Source organism: Podarcis cretensis (genome assembly GCF_951804945.1).
Source record: "Podarcis cretensis genome assembly, chromosome: 11".
Classification (NCBI taxonomy): domain Eukaryota; kingdom Metazoa; phylum Chordata; class Lepidosauria; order Squamata; family Lacertidae; genus Podarcis; species Podarcis cretensis.
Window position 1 is genome coordinate 57,933,826 of NC_137180.1, and position 20,957 is coordinate 57,954,782.

The window sequence follows — 20,957 nt, forward strand, 5'->3', positions numbered from 1 at the left end:
GCATGTATTGTCGTATTTTACGCATGGTGACTTGCGGTTATTTTAACATTGTAGTTTAGTAATTAATTATTGTAATTGTTAAGAGTGAATTTCATTTATTATTTGCTGATGTTTTGAGAGTTAATTTTACTGTGTACTATTCTAATAGATTATTGGGTATTACTTTATTTGATGTAGGTTGTTCCGTTTTAAAGCTATGTTTTATCATGACTTTTTGTATTGGATCAGATTATTATAAGGTGTGCTGTATATTTCGCCGCTGTAAACTGCCTTGTGTGTAGTAATGTAGAAAGGCGGTATACAAATTAAAAGGGAAATGAAATGGAAAAATAAGAAATGCTGGAATATATATGACAGCACACTTGCCGTAGTCTGAACTATATTCCAGTTTCAACAGGACTTTATTGATAACATGCTAATTCTCCTCCTCGCCACCTTTGCCAATCCTGATCTGTTTTATCACAAAGGCATCTACGTTCCTGAGAAAACAACGCCTCAAGAGATGATGAAGGTCTTTGCGTTTGCAAACTCTTTAGTGGAACTTCTTGCCGTGGGACTGGAAACCTTCAACAGAGCCCGCTACAGGCAGTTTGTGAAACGAATCGGCCACCTCATCAGGTAAGGAGCATCGCTTGGTAGCCTCGGGCAGCCCCTTCTTGGCCAACGTGGGATTGTGGAGGTCGCTGTTTGTCCAGCTTGCCTCGGCATCCCCTCCCAGTTTTGTAATTGCCGCTTTGCTCCAAAGGAAACACCTGAGCGATTTTGTTCCTCTGCCAGCGTTAGATTAGCGCCTTGATGTATAGATCTTTGTGTGCAGCAGCAGATGTCAGGTGAGCACCTGTGTGAAGGGAACTTTCCTGTTGTGCTGTGTACAGGTGATGTGTTGTGTGGTGTACAGGTGATGTCAGAGCCAGCAACAGGCAGAGCCAACTGATTCTGGCTTCGCCCCCATCCTTCTCTCTGCTGAGTCTTACAAGGGCAACACCGAGACTCATCTACACTCTCTTTTTGCCCCATACTTTCTAGGCACAGGTCCACACGGATGGCGCTTTGGTCTAAACCACTGAGCCTAGGGCTTGCCGATCGGAAGGTTGGTGGTTCGAATCCCCGCGACGGGGTGAGCTCCCGTTGCTCTGTCCCAGCTCCTGCCAACCTAGCAGTTCGAAAGCATGCCAGTGCAAGTAGATAAATAGGTACCACTCTGGCGGGAAGGAAAACGACATTTCTGTGCGCTCTGGTATCCATCACGGTGTCCTGTTGTGCCAGAAGCGGTTTAGTCCTGCTGACCACATGACCCAGAAAGCTCTCTGTGGACAAACGCCGGCTCCCTTGGCCTGAAAGTGAGATGAGCGCCACAACCCCATAGTCGCCTCTGACTGGACTTAACTGTCCAGGGGTCCTTTACCTTTTTTAGAATCGAAATACCTTAGAATTGTAGAGTCGGAAGGAGTCTGAGGGCCATGCAACAGCTTCTTATGGTTCTTTGCATGTTTCCAAAAGGGCCTTTGGTATGTGTGGTTCAGCAGCTGTTTCATCATCCTAATTATTTACAGATCACAGAATCAGAAAATTGTGGAGTTGAAAGGGACCCCAAAGGGCCATCCTTTGCATTTCAGAGTTCTCAGCTAAAGCATCCAAGATGGATGGCCATCCAGCCTCTGCTTAAAAACCTCCAAATAAGGAGAGTCCACAATGGTTGGCCACCGTGAGAATAGGAGGTTTGACTACAATGCACCGCTGGCCTGATCCAGCTGTAAGGCTCTTCTTGTGGATATTTTCACCCCTCCCATTGCTAGGATCTCATGATGTTTTCAGAAAGGAAGGGGTGGATTCTGCTCATCGCTTCTTCCGCTCCTGCTTGACTCTGTAGGAGTCTGAGTGTTATCTGTGTAAAGATAAGATGACTAAGAAACTGTAACACTCATGTAGTCCAGAAGCCTCCTTTAGTCTTTAGTTTATTTTAGTTTGCAGTAGCTGTAATAATAATAATAATAATAATAATAATAATAATAATAATTTTTTATTTATACCCGACCCTCCCCAGCCAAGGCTGGGCTCAGGGCGGCTAAATAAGAGAATAAAGAAGTTATGCTTCAGAGCTTTCGTTCATGTAATTCATACTCTGCCGACTTTGGTGCTGAGTTTGGTGCTCACAGCTCAAAGTTGTGGGTCCAATGCACTTAGACCTGCTCTCCTGCAGTAGAAGGTCTCTGGAAGTGCTTCCCAGCTCGCCTGGCCCACTCGGGGCAGAAGAGGTAGAGCCCAGTCGTTGGCACTGGCTCAAAGGCGAAGCAAACACTTCTTCTTGTTGTTTAGTCATGTCCGACTCTTCGTGACCCCATGGACCAGAGCACGCCATATTTCAAGGCTGCCTTATAAAAGACTTTCCCATCAACTACTTTACAGTATTTAAAACCATTTTTCTTATTCAATTAAGTGAAAAAGGACACATTTGGGGCAGCTTCAGACCTTAAATAGTCTCCTGCTGCGAGCTATCAGTACAAAGTTTCCAAGGCCACATTTTCATGGTTCTGTGGCCCCATTTTGGGGGTCACAGTATTACAGAGGTGACCTATGGTGTGTCATTTTTTAAATAAAAAATAAACATTTTAATGGATTTTGAGGGGGAGGTTTAGGGAAGGTACGCAAATCTTTTGGGAAGGGCTGTATATGGCAGGTTTGTTGTTGTTGTTTAGTCGTTTAGTCGTGTCCGACTCTTCGTGACCCCATGGGCCAGAGCATGCCAGGCACTCCTGTCTTCCACTGCCTCCCGCAGTTTGGTCAAACTCATGCTGGTAGCTTCGAGAACACTATCTAACCATCTCGTCCTCAGTCGTCCCCTTCTCCTTGTGCCCTCCATCTTTCCCAACATCAGGGTCTTTTCCAGGGAGTCTTCTCTTCCCATGAGGTGGCCAAAGTATTGAAGCCTCAGCTTCAGGATCTGTTCTTCCAGTGAGCACTCAGGGCTGATTTCCTTCAGAATGGAGAGGTTTGATCTTCTTGCAGCCCATGGGACTCTCAAGAGTCTCCTCCAGCACCATAATTCAAAAGCATCAATTCTTTGGCGATCAGCCTTCTTTATGGTCCAGCTTTCACTTCCAAACATCACTACTGGGAAAACCATAGTTTTTACTATACGGACCTTTGTTGGCAAGGTGATGTCTCTACTTTTTAAGATGCTGTCTAGGTTTGTCATTGCTTTTCTCCCAAGAAGCAGGTGTCTTTTAATTTTGTGACTGCTGTCACCATCTGCAGTGATCATGAAGCCCAAGAAAGTAAAATCTCTCACTCCCTCCATTTCTTCCCCTTCTGTTTGCCAGGAGGTGATGGGACCAGTTGCCATGATCTTGGGTTTTTTTTTTTTTTTTGGATGTTGAGCTTCAGACCATATTTTGCGCTCTCCTCTTTCACCCTCATTAAAAGGTTCTTTAATTCCTCCTCACTTTCTGCCCTCAAGGTTGTGTCATCTGCATATCTGAGGTTGTTGATATTTCTTCTGGCAATCTTAATTCCGGCTAGGGATTCATCCAGCCCAGCCTTTCGCGTGATGAATTCTGTATATAAGTTAAATAAGCAGGGAGACAATATACAGCCTTGTCATACTCCTTTCCCAATTCTTAAATGATTTGTAGACATTCAGATTTTCCGCATTGTCCTGTTCCCCCTCCCCTTTCCCCCTCTCTCACCTCCTGCTGTTAGGATGACACTTTGCTACGTGAGTGACCATTGGGCCCAGTATGCCAGCCAGGCCAAAGGCTACAGCTATGAGATGCACCCTTACTCTGTTGAGAAACTGCAGGTGGAATTTGACGAGCTCTTCCTGAGGGCTGTCCTCCAAGTCCTGAAAGCGAAAAGGTAGGAACCGAGGGGCTGTGCCAGGGGCGGGGTATGGCATTTGTGGCGGTTGGAGAAGTCTAGGTTGCATCCAGAAGAGAGCTGTGAAGTCAGGTGGGACCCGATAAAAGGCCAGAACTCAAATCCTCAAGCCTTGGAGGGAAATGGATTTTATCAGAGCTTTTTAGCATGCAGTTAATTGCCAAGCTTAGGGGCATATGCATTTCCTCTGCGGGAGAGATACGCCGAAGCCGACAAAGTGAGTGGCTGGACCATTTGAGAATCCTCTCTGCCTTTGCAGCAAGGGTAGCTGCCCGTGGACTGTCTCGCTAGAGTGGTGCATGCTCTGGTTATCTCCCGCTTGGACTACTGCAATGCGCTCTACGTGGGGCTACCTTTGAAGGTGACCCAGAAACTACAACTAATCCAGAATGCGGCAGCTAGACTGGTGACTGGGAGCGGCTACCGAGACCACATAACACCAGTCCTGAAAGACCTACATTTGCTCTCAGTACGTTTCTGAGCACAATTCAAAGTGTTGGTGCTGACCTTTAAAGCCCTAAATGGCCTCAGTCCAGTATACCTGAAGGAGCATCTCTATCCCCATCGTTCTGCCTGGACACTGAGGTCCAGCTCCGAGGGCCTTCTGGCGATTCCCTTATTGCGAGAAGTGAAGTTACAGGGAACCAGGCAGAGGGCCTTCTTGGTAGTGGCACCAGCCCTGTGGAACTCCCCCCCACCAGATGTCAAAGAAATAAACAACTATCTGACTTTTAGAAGGCATCTGAAGGCAGCGCCTTTTTGAGAAGCTTTTAATATTTGATGAATTATTGTATTTTAATATTTTGCTGAAAGCCGCCCAGAGTGGCTGGGGAAACCCAGCCAGATGGGCGTAGTATAAATAATAAATTATTGTTATTAATCCTGTGCCCGAAACATTTCTGTTTGGTCTTCCCATTCCCAACAGGTTAGGGGTCTGGCTCTTTATGTCTGAGATGCCGTACGGGACCCTGTCCTGCAACATGCTCTGGAAGCTTTTCTCCATCATGCACTGCGCAGAAAGTGAGAACCTGGAGAAGCTATGTGCCGCGGTGCAGCTGGCCGACTGCAAACGCCAACTCAATGGTAGCGTCTCAACCCCCCCCTCCTCCTTTCTTTCTTTCTTTGGGTGTTTGCATGTGGAATTTCAGCCAGCTTTATTTGGATGCTCATCTGCCTGCGGTGTAGGGACGCGGGTGGCGCTGTGGGTTAAACCACAGAGCCTAGGACTTGCCGATCAGAAGGTTGGCGGTTCGAATCCCCACGACGGGGTGAGCTCCCGTTGCTCGGTCCCTGCTCCTGCCAACCTAGCAGTTCGAAAGCACATCAAAGTGCAAGTAGATAAATAGGTACCACTCTGGCAGCAAGGTAAACGGCGTTTCCGTGCGCTGCTCTGGTTCGCCAGAAGTGGCTTAGTCACGCTGGCCACATGACCTGGAAGCTGTACGCCGGCTCCCTCGGCCAATAAAGCAAGAGGAGCGCCGCAACCCCAGAGTCGGCCACGACTGGACCCACGACAGGGGTCCCTTTACCTTTACCTTTTACTGCCTGCGGTGTAAGTGTCAGGGCTGGTGTCCTGGGAGCAAGCAAGTGGTCATGCTGGCAAGCGCCAATTCTGGCCCATCTTCTTGTGATGGTGGTGCTGCAACGTTGGGGAATCTTTTTTGGCCTGAAAGCCACATTCCCTTCTGTGTAAACTTCTGAAGGCTGGTGGGTTGATCTGAGAGCCAGTGTGGTGTAGTGGTTAAGAGCGGTAGTCTCGTAATCTGGGGAACCGGGTTCGTGTCTCCGCTCCTCCACATGCAGCTGCTGGGTGACCTTGGGCCAGTCACACTTCTCTGAAGTCTCTCAGCCCCACTCACCTCACAGAGTGTTTGTTGTGGAGGAGGAAGGGAAAGGAGAATGTTAGCCGCTTTGAGACTCCTTAAGGGGAGTGAAAGGCGGGATATCAAGTCCAAACTCTTCTTCTTCTTCTTGCTTTGGAGACAGATGGCTGGGCTTCGGCAGATGGCTTTTCTTTTCCTTCTTTTTACAGCTGTTTGTGTGCTTCCACCCCCCCAATTCTTTGCCACTAGGAAGAGATCTGCCCACCTCCACCCCATGCAAGCTGCTGTGTGCAGACTTGGTTATGCTGGGCAGCCGTTCAGGCCCCTTATCTATTTAGAACACAGCAGCGGTAGCCAATTTGGAAATAAACAACTATCTGACTTTTTGAAAACATCTGAAAGCTGTGTTGGGAAGTTTTTTTTTTTATGTCTAACAATATTTTATGTGCTGTAAGCTGGCCAGAGTGGCTGGGGAAACCCAGCCAGATGGGTGGGGTATAAATAAAATAATAATAGTAATGATCTATTTTAATAAATAACTATTTCACTTTTAAAAGACAACTGAAGGCGGCCCTGTTTAGGGAAGTTTTTAATGTCTGACACTGTATTGTTTTTAATATTCGGTTGGAAGTTGCCCAGAGTGGCTGGGGAAGCCCAGCCAGATGGGCGGGGTATAAATAATAAATTATTATTATTATTAATCATTATCATCATCTTCGTCCTCCATATGATGCTGCACTCAAGCTCCCCTGGGACAGTGGGTGTTGCGGTCAGACAATATCTGGAGCGCCCATTAAAGGAGGACCTCTGATCTTTGCCCTTGAAATAAAACTAGCCCCCTCTTTTGCCAGCGGCAGACCCAGCCCACCTGGAGAATTTTGAAAAGTATCTCCAGTCGATGAACGGCTCCGAGGAGATCTGCCTGCTGACGACGTTTGCCCAGATGGCTCAGGCAAAACGCGAGGATGCCGACCAGGACTTTGTCAGAGTCATCGTGCTGGAAATCTATGAGGTGAGCCAGGAGCAGTTCGACAGGTGAGAGGGAGCTGCGGTGTTGGGCGGAAAGCTCCGACCCAGGAGTGGCTTCCGCACTGCAGCTGCGAGGCGGAGCTGCGAAGGAAGCAGCCCGGGTTCGAATGTTGCCTCTGCTCCAAACTTGCTAAGAGATGGCTGTGTGTCGGCCTCCTTTTCCTGGTCCCGGCCAGCCATTCGTCTGTCGGAAGTTGAGCAAGGCTCAACTTCATGCTAGCATTCAAGTGACAAAAGGAAGTAAAAGGAGGTGGATAACAATTAAGGATTTATTACGTTTGGAAAATTTACATAGAAAGGTTTATTGTTTTGTGTACATTCAATTGCAAGATATAACATATGCAAAGGGACTTGACAGGAAGTCAAAATTGAAGAAAATATTTTGTAAGATAAAAGGTAGAAAATATTTATTTTCATTATTTTCATTATTAATTATTTCTTTCTTTTCTGTGTGTGTGTGTGTGTGTGTGTGTGTGTTGTATGGAATGGAATGTTTGGGAGGAAATAAGATGGTAAATAACAAATAAACAAAATATTGATGTATGTAATTTTTATTTCTCAATTATGTTTTGTGGTAGTATGGTTGTAATGTTTTTTGTAACAAAAAATCGTTCAATAAAAATTATTTTTTAAAAAAGAGAGAAATGGCGTTTTACCAGGGAAAGCCTCAGCGGGCGGCTAAAAATGAAATAAAAACCGCTGTATTTCTCCAGGTGTCTTACGTCAGCCTTTCCACCAGAGAGACTTTCTCAAAGGTCGGCCGGGAGCTCCTGGGCGCCATTGCCGCTGTCCACACCAGCATGATCTCTGTTCTTCTGGACCGAGTCAAAGAGACCATTGAAAAGGTTGGCATGGTAAGAACCACACCATGCTGTGCTGTTGCTGCTGATGCTGGGCCCAGTTGATGGAGAATGTCCTTTGGCCATGTGCAAACCGCGACTTAAAATGCTCCCGCCAGAATTGTATGCCAGCCCTGTGCATTTATTCTGGTTTGGAAGGGGAACGGCAAGAACCTTCGGCCTCACCTTCTGAATGATGAAAACCTCTTTCACCCACGCCCTGATATTTCACCACCTGCCACCTCCCAAATGCACACCTTGCAGCTCTTCCCTGGGTAAACAGTAGGGACTAGAAGCATGTTCTGAATCAAAGAACACCCACAGCCTTGTTGGAGATAGGAGCTTGGCGGACCCAAGGGCCATAGAGCCCATACTGCTAAATAAGAGCCACCTCAGAAGACCATGAGCTGAGAGCCAAGGGGCAGATGGGGCTCAGCAGCTCAGGAAAGTAGCCTATGTTGGGAGAATGAAAACTCTCATCCTAAACCTTCGCTGCCTTGCAGGCTGCTAACACGGCAGTTTGACTTCACCCCCGGAGGTACACTCCATTGTCTCTTGAGATAGATGGATGCCAACACAGGCTTGTGTAAACGGGTCCAAGATTTCCATTCTGTTGCTGTATGAGCCTTTATTTTTGCAAGATTACTCACTCCCAACAGCGTTGAAAAAGACTTCCCTGGACCTTTGAGATGGTCTTTTTATTATAATATTTTTTTATTAGTTTTCAATTACATTCCAATAACAGCCTCATGGACGCAGGTGGTGCTGTGGGTTAAACCACAGAGCCTAGGACTTGCCGATCAGAAGGTCAGCGGTTTGAATACCCGCAACGGGGTGAGCTCCCGTTGCTCGGTCCCTGCTCCTGCCCACCTAGTAGTTCAAAAGCACGTCAAAGTGCAAGTAGATAAATAGGTACCGCTCCGGCGGGAAGGTAAACGGCGTTTCCGTGCGCTGCTCTGGTTCTCCAGAAGCGGCTTAGTCATGCTGGCCACATGACCCAGAAGCTGTACACCGGCTCCCTCGGTCAGTAAAGCAAGATGAGCACCGCAACCCCAGAGTCGGCCACAGCTGGACCTAATGGTCAGGGATCCCTTTACCTTTATCTTTAACAACTTCATTATAAAAATACCAATTTATAATACAATTACTAATACCAATCGTTCAAATACCGAATTATGTAATTTAGGTGCCGCCCCCCCCCCACGTGCTAGAATGGATGGTTTTATGCTTTTCTTTATTTCTGCGTTCCAAAATCTTATTAATTTCTATTATATTCCGGTCATCGTAATAATCCGTTATACAACAACTGCAATATTAATAACTTCTGTTCGTGTTGGCACATTAAATGCTTTATAAAACTACAAGTGAGGCCCTCAAACTATATCCTTATTCTTCCTGTGTCAGTTATTCTGTCCGTGGTGTTTCTTCCTTTTCTTGTAAAATGTTATGTCTTATCTTTTCTCGGTTGCTTCTCTACTCCAGCATCTTCATCGGCATATCTGCCACCTTTTTCTTCTTAGGTTTCTCTGTATTTATTTAAAGAGCTGCCCATGCACCTCTGGAAGCCGTCTTCATCCGAGGTAGCCCTGATCCGCGACTGGCTTCTGAATCACAGCCTCACTGAAGTGGAGAACAAGCTTGCCTGCATTATCCTGGAAGGACTGAACTGGGGACTCGGTGAGCAGGTGCGTGTGGAGAAAGAAGGCTGCAGCTTTTTAGTCAGTGAATCGAACAGTGCATTAAAATTTCCAGTTATTTTTAATACCAGTACTTTGGGGTGGGGGGTGGGAACTGCAGGTGGCAGGCTCCATTTTCGAAGACACCCGCCGCCCCACAAACACACACACTTGTGCAGGACTGAAAAGGTCCTTTAAACGGGCTTTTGCTACGTCGTAATGAATGCATCTGCTGATTGCAAAGTAAAACACCGGTCCTGAAACACCGGTCTTCAAAGAGCTACACTGGCTCCTAGTACGTTTCCGAGCACAATTCAAAGTGTTGGTGCTGACCTTTAAAGCCCTAAACGGCCTCGGTCCAGTATACCTGAAGGAGCGTCTCCACCCCCATCGTTCTGCCCAGACACTGAGGTCCAGCGCTGAGGGCCTTCTGGCGGTTCCCTCGCTGCGAGAAGCCAAGTTACAGGGAACCAGGCAGAGGGCCTTCTCGGTAGTGGCACCCGCCCTGTGGAATGCCCTTCCATCAGATGTCAAAGAGAGAAACAACTGCCAGACTTTTAGAAGTCATCTAAAGGCAGCCCTGTTTAGGGAAGCTTTTAATGTTTGATGCATTACTGCATTCTAATATTGTGTTGGAAGATGCCCAGAGTGGCTGGGGGAACCCAGCCAGATGGGTGGGGTATAAATAATAAATTATTATTATTATTATTATTATTATTATTATTATTATTATTATTATTATTAAACCTGGTTTCAGTCCAGAGGAAGGTTTGTGCAGATTTCATAGAGCCCTTTTCTACATGAGGGCTGCATTCTCTTATGGGCCATTTTGTGAGGCCAGTGGATGGGCGGGGACAGAGTGGAAATGGGCGGAGCAACGAATGCAAATTTTACCTCTCTACAAAAGGCTAGTTTTTATCCACATTGTAAATGAGCAGCCCAAAGGCTTGGGTAAATGGAATTTTTCCCCCCTGACCTCTGAAAACAGACATACTAATAATATAATAATAATTTATTATTTATACCCTGCCCATCTGGCTGGGTTTCCCCAGCCACTCTGGGCGGCTTCCAACAAAATATTAAAATACAGAGGCATGCCTCTGCAAGCCACCACTGTTTATATGCCAACATGCTCCCTTCTGGGTGGTTTTGCCTTCTCCCTGCTAGTGCAGAGAGGAAACAGCCCAGGGGCTGTTACTCTTCACGGAACTCTGCTCATTAAGCCAAGAACAACCCTCAGTTCATTGGGACTGAGACAGACCGCAGTCCCTTGTTCAAACATACTTGCCCCAGGGACCACGCTTTACTGTGATGTGATGGGAGGGTTGTACATTTAAGGCCCGTGTCTTAAATGTCATTCATCGTCAGGGCGGCCTTCATCTCGACCCAGCGGTCCATGCTGAAGTTGCGCTCATGGTCTTAGAAGCTTACCAGAAGTACCTTTCTCAGAAACCGTACAGCGGGCTCATCTCTGAAAGCATCAAGCAGGTACGTCCTTCTTCCTTGAATGCTTCCTGCTAGCTTGGCTTTTTCGCCCTGAAGGTTTTTTTTTTATTAAGTTTTCCAAAATTCGCACATACATTTCAACACTTAATAAAAACTTCCCCCCAACTTCTCACCTGCTTTTCCATGGTGTTCCCATTTCTCACCCTGCCTTCTGTCTCTTAAACCTTAACAAAACTGCCGTAATCTTTAATCCCTTCTATTGCTCACAGTGTCAAATCCTTCTTGTGTGTTCATCATATAATAATACTTCTTTATACAATCCTGTTAGCTTTGGGGGAGGCAGCGACAAGCTGGGTTCCCGTAAACTGTTGCTTAAAAACTGCCCTCTGCTTCTGTTGGATGGAAGGTTGTGCAATTGTTGCCTCAGTCCCTCCCGTAAATGTAGATGAAGCCTGTGGCCAATGCAGATTTTGCTGGACTACAGTTCCCATCACTCCTGACCATCAGGGGTGCTGGTGTGCTGATGGGAGTTGGAGTCCATCAATCTTCAGGTTAAAGCAACGCTAAGCGACTTTGCACCGCTCGAAGATGCTGTGTAGACAAACCGGAAGTCCCGTCTCTCTTACGGGACCGCCTCTCCCGATATGCCCCACGGAGGACCTTAAGGTCCATAAATAGCAACACCCTAGAGGTCCCTAAGGAAGTCAGATTAGCCTCAACCAGAGCCAAGGCCTTTTTAGCACCGGCTCCGGTCTGGTGGAACGCTCTGTCTCATGAGACCAGGGCCCTGCAGGATCTGATTTCTTTCCGCAGGACCTGTAAGACAAAGTTGTTTCGCCTGGCCTTTGGCTTGGAATCAACTTGATCCCTTTCCCCTCTTTCCTTTTTTCTTTCTCCTTCTGTGATGGAACTCCTATTTGGGGACTTCCCTGGCTTTTTTTCTGGCCCACGTAGGACCAGTCTGGATAGTTGGCCTTGGTGAAGATTTGACCTTTTCATCCCCAAAAAGTTTTTGATTTGAGTTTCTACTGAAATGAGGCTGCATTTTAATGTTGTACTTAATCTTGTTTCTAAGCTGTATTTTAATCAATTGTTTTTACCTTGTGTTATCCGCCCTGAGCCCAGTCTTGGCTGGGGAGAACGGGGTATAAATAAAATTTATTATTATTATTTATCATTGTCTAGGTCTCCTACCTGGCCAGCGTCGTCCGTTACGGAGAGACACCTGAAACCTCCTTCAACCAGTGGGCCTGGGGGCTGGTTTTGAGGCTGAAACTGCACGCCAACGACTACGGCATGCAGCAGGGCTGGCCTCTCGCTCCTGTCTCCTCTGCGGCGCTCGAGCTGGCGGAATCGCCTACGTTTCACCCACTGTTGAAGGCCGTCCGGTCGGGCCTCCCTATTGGCTGCTACCTGGCATTGGCCATGACGACGGTGGGGCATAGGTGAGTGCCGGGAGAACCTCTCCCTTGCTCTCTGTGTCCTCGGCGGTGCATTTCTGGGTTTACATGCGTCCCCTGCCCCTGGCCTGCAGCTCGTTCACAGTCAATCAGAAAGCATAGGGAAGGTAGTGCAATCATGGCTCAGAGGAACCTGGTGAACCCCCCCCCCCAAAAAAAAACCCCTCATGCGACCTGCCTTGCATCACAGGAACATAGGAAGCTGTCTTATACAGAGCCAGACCATTGGTCTGTATAACTAACTGACAATGGCTCTCCTAGGTTTCAGGGCAGGGTATAAATAATAAATTATTATTCTGGGAATGAAACTTGGCATCTTCTTCAGGCAAATCAGGTTCTCTGCCTCTGAGCAATGGCCCTTCCCCTTGCTTATTTGTTTATTTATTAAACTTACCACAGCCATACCTCGGGTTGCGAACGTGATCCGTGCGGGAGGCACGTTCGCAACCAGCAGCGCTGTGCCTGCGTACGTGATTCGGTGCTTCTGCATATTCGTGTGACGCCATCTTGTGTATTTGCGCATGCGCGAGCGCCGAAACCCGGAAGTAACCTGTTCCTGTACTTCTGGGTTCAGCGCGGTCCACAACCCAAAAACGCACAACCCGCAGTGTTCGTAATCCAAGGTATTACTGTACAGTGGTACCTTGGTTTTTGAACAGAATGCGTTCCGGGAGCCCATTCGACTCCCGGAACTGTTCGAAAACCAAAGCGCGGCTTCCAGTTGGCTACAGGAGGGTCCTGCAGCCAATCGGAAGCTGCACTGGCCGTTCAGCTTCCGAAAATTGTTCGAAAGCCGGAACACTCGCTTCCGGGTTTCGATTGTTCGGGAGCCGATCTGTTCGGGAGCCAAGGCGTTCGGGATCCAAGGTACAACTGTAGTTGCTTGTCATGTGAAAGTCTCCAAGCAATGTACAGTAAAGATAGATTTACAGCACATAATGGAGGGAGGTGGCAGCTGCCCAATGCATCTTCATGTCTGTCTCCCCATAATAGCTTTGAGGCTGGAATCCCCTCAGAAGAATTTGTGTCAGCTTCCTGGAAGCCTGCAGGCATGGGAACAGATCACCCTTCTGCCTGTTAATACTGTTATCATTTTGTCCGATGACTAACATACGTTTTCCTCTTCTTATCCTTCGATAGCGTCGAGAAGTTCTGTGCTGAAGGGATCCCACTCCTGGGCGTTTTGGTGCAGTCGCGGCATCTGAGAACAGTGGTTCACGTGCTGGATAAAGTCTTACAGTTATTCTACCCGTGCCAGTATTACTTGCTGAAGAACGAACAGTAAGCCCAAGCCTTGCTTGTATCCCCCATCCATCCTTTCAAAATTCTGCTGTCATTGCATCTCAAGGAAAGTTTTTAATGTTTAATGTTTTATTATGTTTTTGAATATGCTGGAAGCCGCCCAGAGTGGCTGGGACAACCCAGTCAGATGGACAAGGGTACAAATATTAATTAATTAATTAATTAATTAATTAATTAGGGCAGACTGGTTTTTGCAGCTCAGCCAGAGGGCCCTTTCTGAGAGTTGGTATATGTCAGACTTGGCCCTCCAGATGTTTTTGTCCTACAACTCCCATGATCCCTAGCTAACAGGACCAGTGGTCAGGGATGATGGGAACTGTAGTCCCAAAACATCTGGAGGGCTGAGTTTACCTATGCCTGGTATATGTAGCGCACAGCGTTTGAAATTAGCTGGGCATTTTGCAACAGGATTGTTATCCTTTGGTGCCTAGCATATCCACCTGTCTGGGGGTGATTCAGGGGGCCTGCAGGGTAGTGTAGCAGCAAAAGACACGCCTTTGTTTTTTTTGCCGTTGCTGCTGCGCTGCCAGGTAAATCAGCTGTTTTGTGGGGTAGCGCAGTAGCAAAATACATGTCTTTTGCTGCTGTGCTACCCTGCAGACCTCCTGAATCACCTGGCAGCAAAAAAGAAAGAAAGAAAGAACTTTTTTGATTTTTTTTTTTTACTGCTACCTGTCTTTAAAAAAGAAATCCCAATCTATGTACATAAAATGGCGACTAGACATTCTGTTTGCTACCCACCTATCCAGATCCCAGCAGCCATATGGCTCCTAGCTTTCGTATCCCAGTTTGTAACAATGGTAGTGGGGCAACTGTACCTTTTTGACCTGGCAACTAAATTGGCAACTTGTTCTTTATTCTGTCCCCCGACCACCTAGGTTTCTGTCTTGCCTCTATCAATTCCTTCAGCTGGACAGTGGCGTCCCCCAAGGGGTGACTCAGCAAGTGACGCAGAAAGTCACTCAGCACTTAACTGGGACGAGTTACGGTGAAAACATCAAGTTGCTCAACTGCATGATTCAGGTCAGGAGCTAGAAGCATGTCTTCTTCGACTGTGGACCCTTTTAAGGCTGGAAGGGAACCAAGCGACCAAACCACCCATCCCTTTGCTCCTAAAGATCAGCCCACACGGTGCCAGACTAAAATGTGCCACAAGATGACAGCAAGGAGTTATTGACAGTTTTACCGTTTCCTTTAAACTGCTTAGAGGCTTTACAGCAATCAAGCAGCATATGAATTTTTGTTAAATAAAAGAAGCATGGTTGCCCCATGTAAACGAATGTGCGTGTCCCCGCAAGCGTGGAATCTCAGAATCATCACATTGTCGAGTTGGAAATGATGGGTGGGGTATAAATAATAAATTATTATTATTATTATTATTATTATTATTATTATTAGTTGAGATTCTTGCAATGCAAGGGGTTGGACTACATGACCCTCGGGGTCCCTTCTGGCACTACAATTCTCTGACCACCCTGAGTCTCCCATCAGAAGAAGCATGTAAAAATGGTGGGCAAAAGATACAGGGTCAGTGAGTTGACCGTGCTGTGGATGAGTGGGAATCAGGCTCTGTACACAATCTCTCTCTCTCTCTCTCTCTCTCTCTCTCTCTCTGTGTGTGTGTGCGTGCGTGCGTGCGTGCGTGCGAAGCCCATGCAGTGAGTACCCCCAATCAAATACAGTTTTGACTGCTTTTCTGTTGCCTGCGGAAATCCGTCCCTAATCGTGGCAGCGTTTTAATAAGCAGGGCTGTTCTCACGCCTTGTTGCTGCTGTCCTGGTGTTTGGGTTCTCCCTGCCCCATGTTGCTATCTCGTTTCATCCTTCCGCCCTTTTTCTTGGCAGACTCACATTTTTATGAGCAGCCTTCCCAACGGAGTTGGGCCAGTGGCCGTGTTGGAGTTCTGGGTCCAGGCCCTCACCAGCCAGCCACTGTGGCACAAGGAGAGAGCTGTACTCTGCCTGATGGACCACTTGTGCCAAGCCGCTTTCCAGTTCAACCAAGAGGACTGTGTGCAGAAGCTGCTGTACCAGCAACACAAGGTACGGACGCCCCAACCCTCTTTACCTCCTGGATTAGGAGACGCTTTAACTAGCAGTGTCTGTTGGTGTTTTGTAACTTTGACTTGTTGCAGAACCTTAGCTAGACCTTAGCAGAGCATACGCAGAGTTCCAGAAAGCAATCAGTTGCAGGCAGGATGGACGAAGCAGGAACAAAAGCTGCTACTAGTAACGGGTTACTTTGATGTGTTTGTTATTTACGGCAGACTCTACAAGTTACTACAGTGGTACCTTTAGATACGAACGGGATCCGTTCTGGAGCCCCGTTCGCATATAGAAGCAAACGTAACTAGTGACGGCATGTCTGTGCACTGGCACGTCGCTTTTTGCCGCTTCTGCGCATGCGTGCGACGTTATTTTGAGCGTCTGCGCATGCGCAAGTGGCAAAACCCAGAAGTGACGCGCGCCGTTACTTCCGGGTTGCCGCGGAGTGCAACTTGAACGTGCTCAAACCGAAGCGCATTCAGCCCGAGGTATGACTGTATATACGAGAACAGAAACGCGGATCTTAGCTAGCTCTCTCTTAAAGCGGCTTACTCATGCTGACCACATGACCCGGAAGCTGTACGCCGGCTCCCTCTGCCAATAAAGCGAGATGAGCGCCGCAACCCCAGAGTCGGCCACGACTGGACCTAATGGTCAGGGGCCCCTTTACCTTTAATGCAGAATGTGTTGGGATGCTCTGGTTGCCTATTCCCTGCTCTGGAAGTGGGTTGGACTTGTTGAGCTTTGGGATTCCATCTAACACTGGTACTCTGTGATTCTTGGGTGTGTGGCTATTTAATTCAGGACATGGCTCCTCCGTCTTCCTATGACCTAATGCAGGCTTCCTCAACCTTGGCCCTCCAGATGTTTTTGGCCTACAACTCCCATGATCCCTAGCTAGCAGGACCAACCAGTGGTCAGGGATGATGGGAATGGTAGTCTCAAAACATCTGGAGGGCCGAGGTTGAGGAAGCCTGACCTAATGTTTAGAAGAAATCATCACTCTTGGAAGCTGAACCTGTTGATTGTCACCCTCTGGAGGAGATTTACTCTATTTATGTGACATCTCTTCAGATATTTGAAGATGGCGGTCCCCAGTGCTTCTTCCTCGTCTCTTTTCCAAGCTAAACTTGCACATGTTCTTGAACCCTTCCTGCTAGGACACTCTCCAAACTCCAAAGCCTCGTTGCTGCCCTCTTCACACTAGAGCTTGGCTTCCCTGTGCTATATATTGCCTCAAACATTGTTATGTCAAATGCTGTTTGAAATGGTGTTCTCCTGACCTCTGATAACAGGCAAAAAGAGTCTTCTTAAAGGCTGAAGAGACTTCTGTGGCTTAATTCCCATTGCCTTTCAGCCTAAATCTCTGGCCTGCAATGGCTCAAGGTCTTCTCACCTGGCCTTTTCTCTCTCACCCAACCTTCCCAGAATGCCTTGGGCTACCACTGCGACAAGGGGCTGCTCTCTTCCTTAGTCAGCTGGATCGTGGCCGGAAATGTCACACCTTCCTTCATCGAGGGAAACGCAAATCCCGCGCAGGTAGGGAAGTGCCATAGAGTTGACGTCCTAGAATGGGTTTGGAGGGTGTTGCCCAGCCTTGCTCTCTCACTGGGAAGAAACCAGGGTGGATTTGATTTAAATCAAATCACAATTTAAATCACCAGTCAGTAAGACTTGATTTAAATCTTCTTCTTTTTTTTTTCAGAAAGACTCATTCTTGCTGGTATAATCTTAATATTTGTAACCAGACAAAGGTTTCATTTTTGGAATAATAAATTTTCAGAGTAGTTTTTTACAGTTATATCAGAAATCACTGATTTGGTTATACTATTAGAAATACATAGATAGATAATTATGAAATTATTGTGAGGTTGAATAAGTTAGCTGTTTATAGTTGGAGAACTTTTCTGCTGTACTTTATTGGAAGGAGAAAAAGAATCATTTCAATAACAATTTAAACAATTTATTTAACTAAAACAGTAACATTATGGCATATGTATCCATGTTTGTCAACTGATGTGGTTAGAATAATTTTAGAAAACCGAAAACTTAGACTTAGTTGTAGCACACATGAAAAACCTAAAACAAATCCTTATTCCTGATGAATAGCCTTTGGACTATAATGTAACTTAAATAGAAAACTATCTTTAGAAAGATTTCCCCCAAAAAGCATTTTATTTTAAAAATCCAATTTAAATTTAAAAAATCCGATTTAAATAGAAAAAAATCCATTTAAAAATATTTTTTAAAATAAAAAAAAACATTGATTTTTATCCTCCCTGGAAGAAACCATTTTGAGGCTTGATGGGTCTCCTGGGAGCAGATTCTTCTCTTTCCTTGGTAGCCTTTGCTTTTATTACTTTCAGGTCTGGTTTGCGTGGACCATTCTGAACACGGAGTCCATCTTCGAAGAGGATTCCCAGCTTCGCAGAGTGGTGGAAAAGGAGTTGGTGATCAGCAATTCGGCTCCTGATCAGGCTCTGAAGGTAGGACCAACATGTCTTCTCTAGGCGATGGATGCCTTCTCTGAAAAGGCACCCGATGTTAGGATATAGTTCCGTTCCACCTTTAGAACAGGCATGTGGAGTTGTTGCATGTCACATGTCTGTTTACTTCCAGCACAGTCTGCTGGGAACTTCCATTGTATATAGCTTTTGTCTATCCTGCTGTTTGCTTGGACACGAAGGGAAGCAGACATGTTTTTTCCTTTGTCCTGATGCTGAATAAACACTTGTAAATATGCTTACATATGCCTCTGTCCGCTATTTCTGTTGCAAGGAGCTCTTATCTCTGCTAGCTTGCGTGCTCAGTCTCTAAAGGTCGCAGTTTTGATACTGTTCCAAGAACCGGAGTTCGCCCGGCTGCCGGTCGGTGGGCTGGAGCCAGCTGGGGGCCTGCCAATTGCCCCCGTCTCCCCGGATGTATCCCAGCACCCAGAACAAGCTCGTGATGGGGGAAATTGACTTCACAGATATTGGCATAACCTATTTGGTGTTTCGCAATATTCTGGCTAGTTGCAGGACCTTAGCCAGACCTAGCAGAGTACACGCAGAATCCACGGAAGCAATTGGCGACTTGGCTGCAGACAGGATAGACGAAGCGGGAACCAGGAACTTGTAGTTAGGTGTTTATTATATACAGTGGACTATTTACAGGAACAGAACACGGATCTTTTGCTAGCTCTCTCTGACACGACTCACAGCTCCTACACTGACACACAGAACTCTGAACCTCTGAACACTGAACTAACACATTCCAGTTAGTAGGCCATTAATTATCACTCCCTTGAGAGAGCTTGACCAATCAGGGAGTTGTCGCCATGTTTCTGTTATCACCAGGCAGACTTACTCCTTCAGATTGCCTTCTGGCTGTCTGCCAAACCTTAATTGACTCTGTGTGAGTAGCTGCACGTACACAGTTTCCCAACAACAGAAGGCGACGCAACCAACTTTCTTTTCTGTCTGCAGAAAGCTCAGAGCCAGCTGAAGCTGCCCATCGTCCCATCTCTCCAGCGGCTGCTGATTTATCGTTGGGCTCATCAAGCCCTCGCTACCCCCGCCGACCACCCGCTGCTCCCGCTCATCTGGCAGAAATTCTTCCTCCTCTACCTCCACCGCCCGGGGCCGCAATATGGGTGAATTCACATCTGGAGGGTTTTTATTTAATTATTGTTATTTAATTCATTTCCTGTGTTGCTTCCCCACCAGGCGTCCTGAAACGATTTACCCTGTAATGACATAAGATATAAGAACCGGCTAAAAACAATTGCACACACTCACAGAAACAATTTTAGGAAACAACTGCAAATATAAAGGCAGTTTAAAGTGACAACATGACATCAATTCAGATCCCAGGCAGATCCCAGCTGGGATGAATGTTTTAGAAGGCTCATTGAAAGGGGAACACATTTTGCTTTTTGGTTATATGGGTTGCTCTGCATGCAAAGGGCCTTTGGCCACCTGTTAATCCCTGGCAGCCTCACCAACTCAGTTAGAGTAGGTTCAGTTAGAGTAGGTGATAAAGAAAGGCAACCTTTGGCCTGAGACCCCGGGGAGCTGCTGCCAGCCAGAGAAAACAACACTAGGGATAGACAGGCAAATAGTCAATCCCGTAAAAGGCAGGTTTTTATGTTCGTGCATTGGAGACGAGCAGGGGACGCGGGTGGCGCTGTGGGTTAAACCACAGAGCCTAGGACTTGCCGATCAGAAGGTCGGCGGTTTGAATCCCCGCGACGGGGTGAGCTCCTGTTGCTCGGTCCCTGCTCCTGCCAACGAAGCAGTTCAAAAGCACGTCAAAGTGCAAGTAGATAAATAGGTACCGCTCTGGCGGGAAGGTAAACGGCATTTCCGTGCACTGCTCTGGTTCTCCAGAAGCGGCTTAGTCATGCTGGCCACATGACCCAGAAGCTGTACTCCCTCAGCCAATAAAGGGAGATGAGCGCCACAACCCCAGAGTCGTCCACGACTGGACCTAACGGTCAGGGGTCCTTTTACCTTTAAGTTTCATTATGACCACCTTAGTGTCTTTTTCTTTAAAAGGGAAAAGGTCTACATAGCGCTTTTCTAAGCGATTTCACTTGTGTTGGTTGTAAATGAGAAAGATTCTTCTTTTTAAGGTTACCTGTAGATGGATGCATTGGGAAAAGGTTCTTCCAGAGTCCCGCTCACCTGGGCTTATTAAGCGACCTGAAGCACTGCCTGATCGAGGCTGCAGACTTCCACCACTCAGCCAGCAAAGCTCTCAGGTTGGAAAGCCCGGCAGGGGGCAGCGAAAGCTTAGCAGAGAAAGGAGGTGGCAAGAAGGTCTACCTGACCTCCCCTGAACTGCACAAGGAGCTCGTCAGGTAATCATATATCTCCAAAGAAGACCTTGTCCTGAAGCAGAACCTGGGGTGCTGTTTTTCTGGAGCATCTCCTTATGCTTCCAGTCACAGTTCACCCATCCCTTGCCTCTCCTGGTATGCCCCGCAGAGGACCTTAAGGCCCATGAATAACCATAGTTTAGAGGTCCTGGGCCCTAAGGAAGTCAGATTATCCTGCACCAGGGCCTTTTCAGTGATGGCTCCGACCTGGTGGAATGCTCTGTCCCAGGAGACTAGGGCCCTTCAGGATTTAACCTCCTTCTGCTGGGCCTGTAAGACAGAGCTATTCCGCCTGGCCTTTAATTTGAATTCAGCCTGATCTTTTATTTCCCTTCTCTTCCCTCCCCCTCCCCGTTTATGAAGATCACCCGCTCTGAGACCCCACAGCTAATTCTCCCCTGGCCTCCTCGCTGGCCCAAGTAGGACCAATTCAGCCAGCTAGCCCTGGGGATTATCTTTTTGATTTTTGATTTTTATTATTATTCATGTTTTTATACTGCTTTATACTGCTTTATACTGCTTTTTATGCTGCTTTTATAATTAAGTTTTTTAAATTTGTTGTTAGCCACCCTGAGCCCAGTTTTTGAACTGGGGAGGGCG

At 47.0% G+C, this 20,957-nt stretch overlaps 1 protein-coding gene across 1 annotated transcript in view; it reads left to right on the forward strand.

Annotated features, from left to right (window-relative positions):
- The window catches only part of EPG5 (ectopic P-granules 5 autophagy tethering factor), an 88,965-nt gene that overhangs the window by 27,815 nt on the left and 40,193 nt on the right, over window positions 1-20,957 (forward strand). The window contains exons 9-23 of the mRNA XM_079994653.1: window positions 468-618; window positions 3,700-3,855; window positions 4,802-4,959; window positions 6,557-6,711; window positions 7,442-7,582; window positions 9,088-9,252; window positions 10,612-10,731; window positions 11,875-12,134; window positions 13,290-13,430; window positions 14,330-14,474; window positions 15,296-15,493; window positions 16,925-17,035; window positions 17,863-17,982; window positions 18,964-19,130; window positions 20,112-20,339. Coding sequence (XP_079850779.1) covers window positions 468-618; window positions 3,700-3,855; window positions 4,802-4,959; window positions 6,557-6,711; window positions 7,442-7,582; window positions 9,088-9,252; window positions 10,612-10,731; window positions 11,875-12,134; window positions 13,290-13,430; window positions 14,330-14,474; window positions 15,296-15,493; window positions 16,925-17,035; window positions 17,863-17,982; window positions 18,964-19,130; window positions 20,112-20,339 — 2,416 coding nt within the window. The remainder of the gene's footprint in view (window positions 1-467; window positions 619-3,699; window positions 3,856-4,801; window positions 4,960-6,556; window positions 6,712-7,441; window positions 7,583-9,087; window positions 9,253-10,611; window positions 10,732-11,874; window positions 12,135-13,289; window positions 13,431-14,329; window positions 14,475-15,295; window positions 15,494-16,924; window positions 17,036-17,862; window positions 17,983-18,963; window positions 19,131-20,111; window positions 20,340-20,957) is intronic.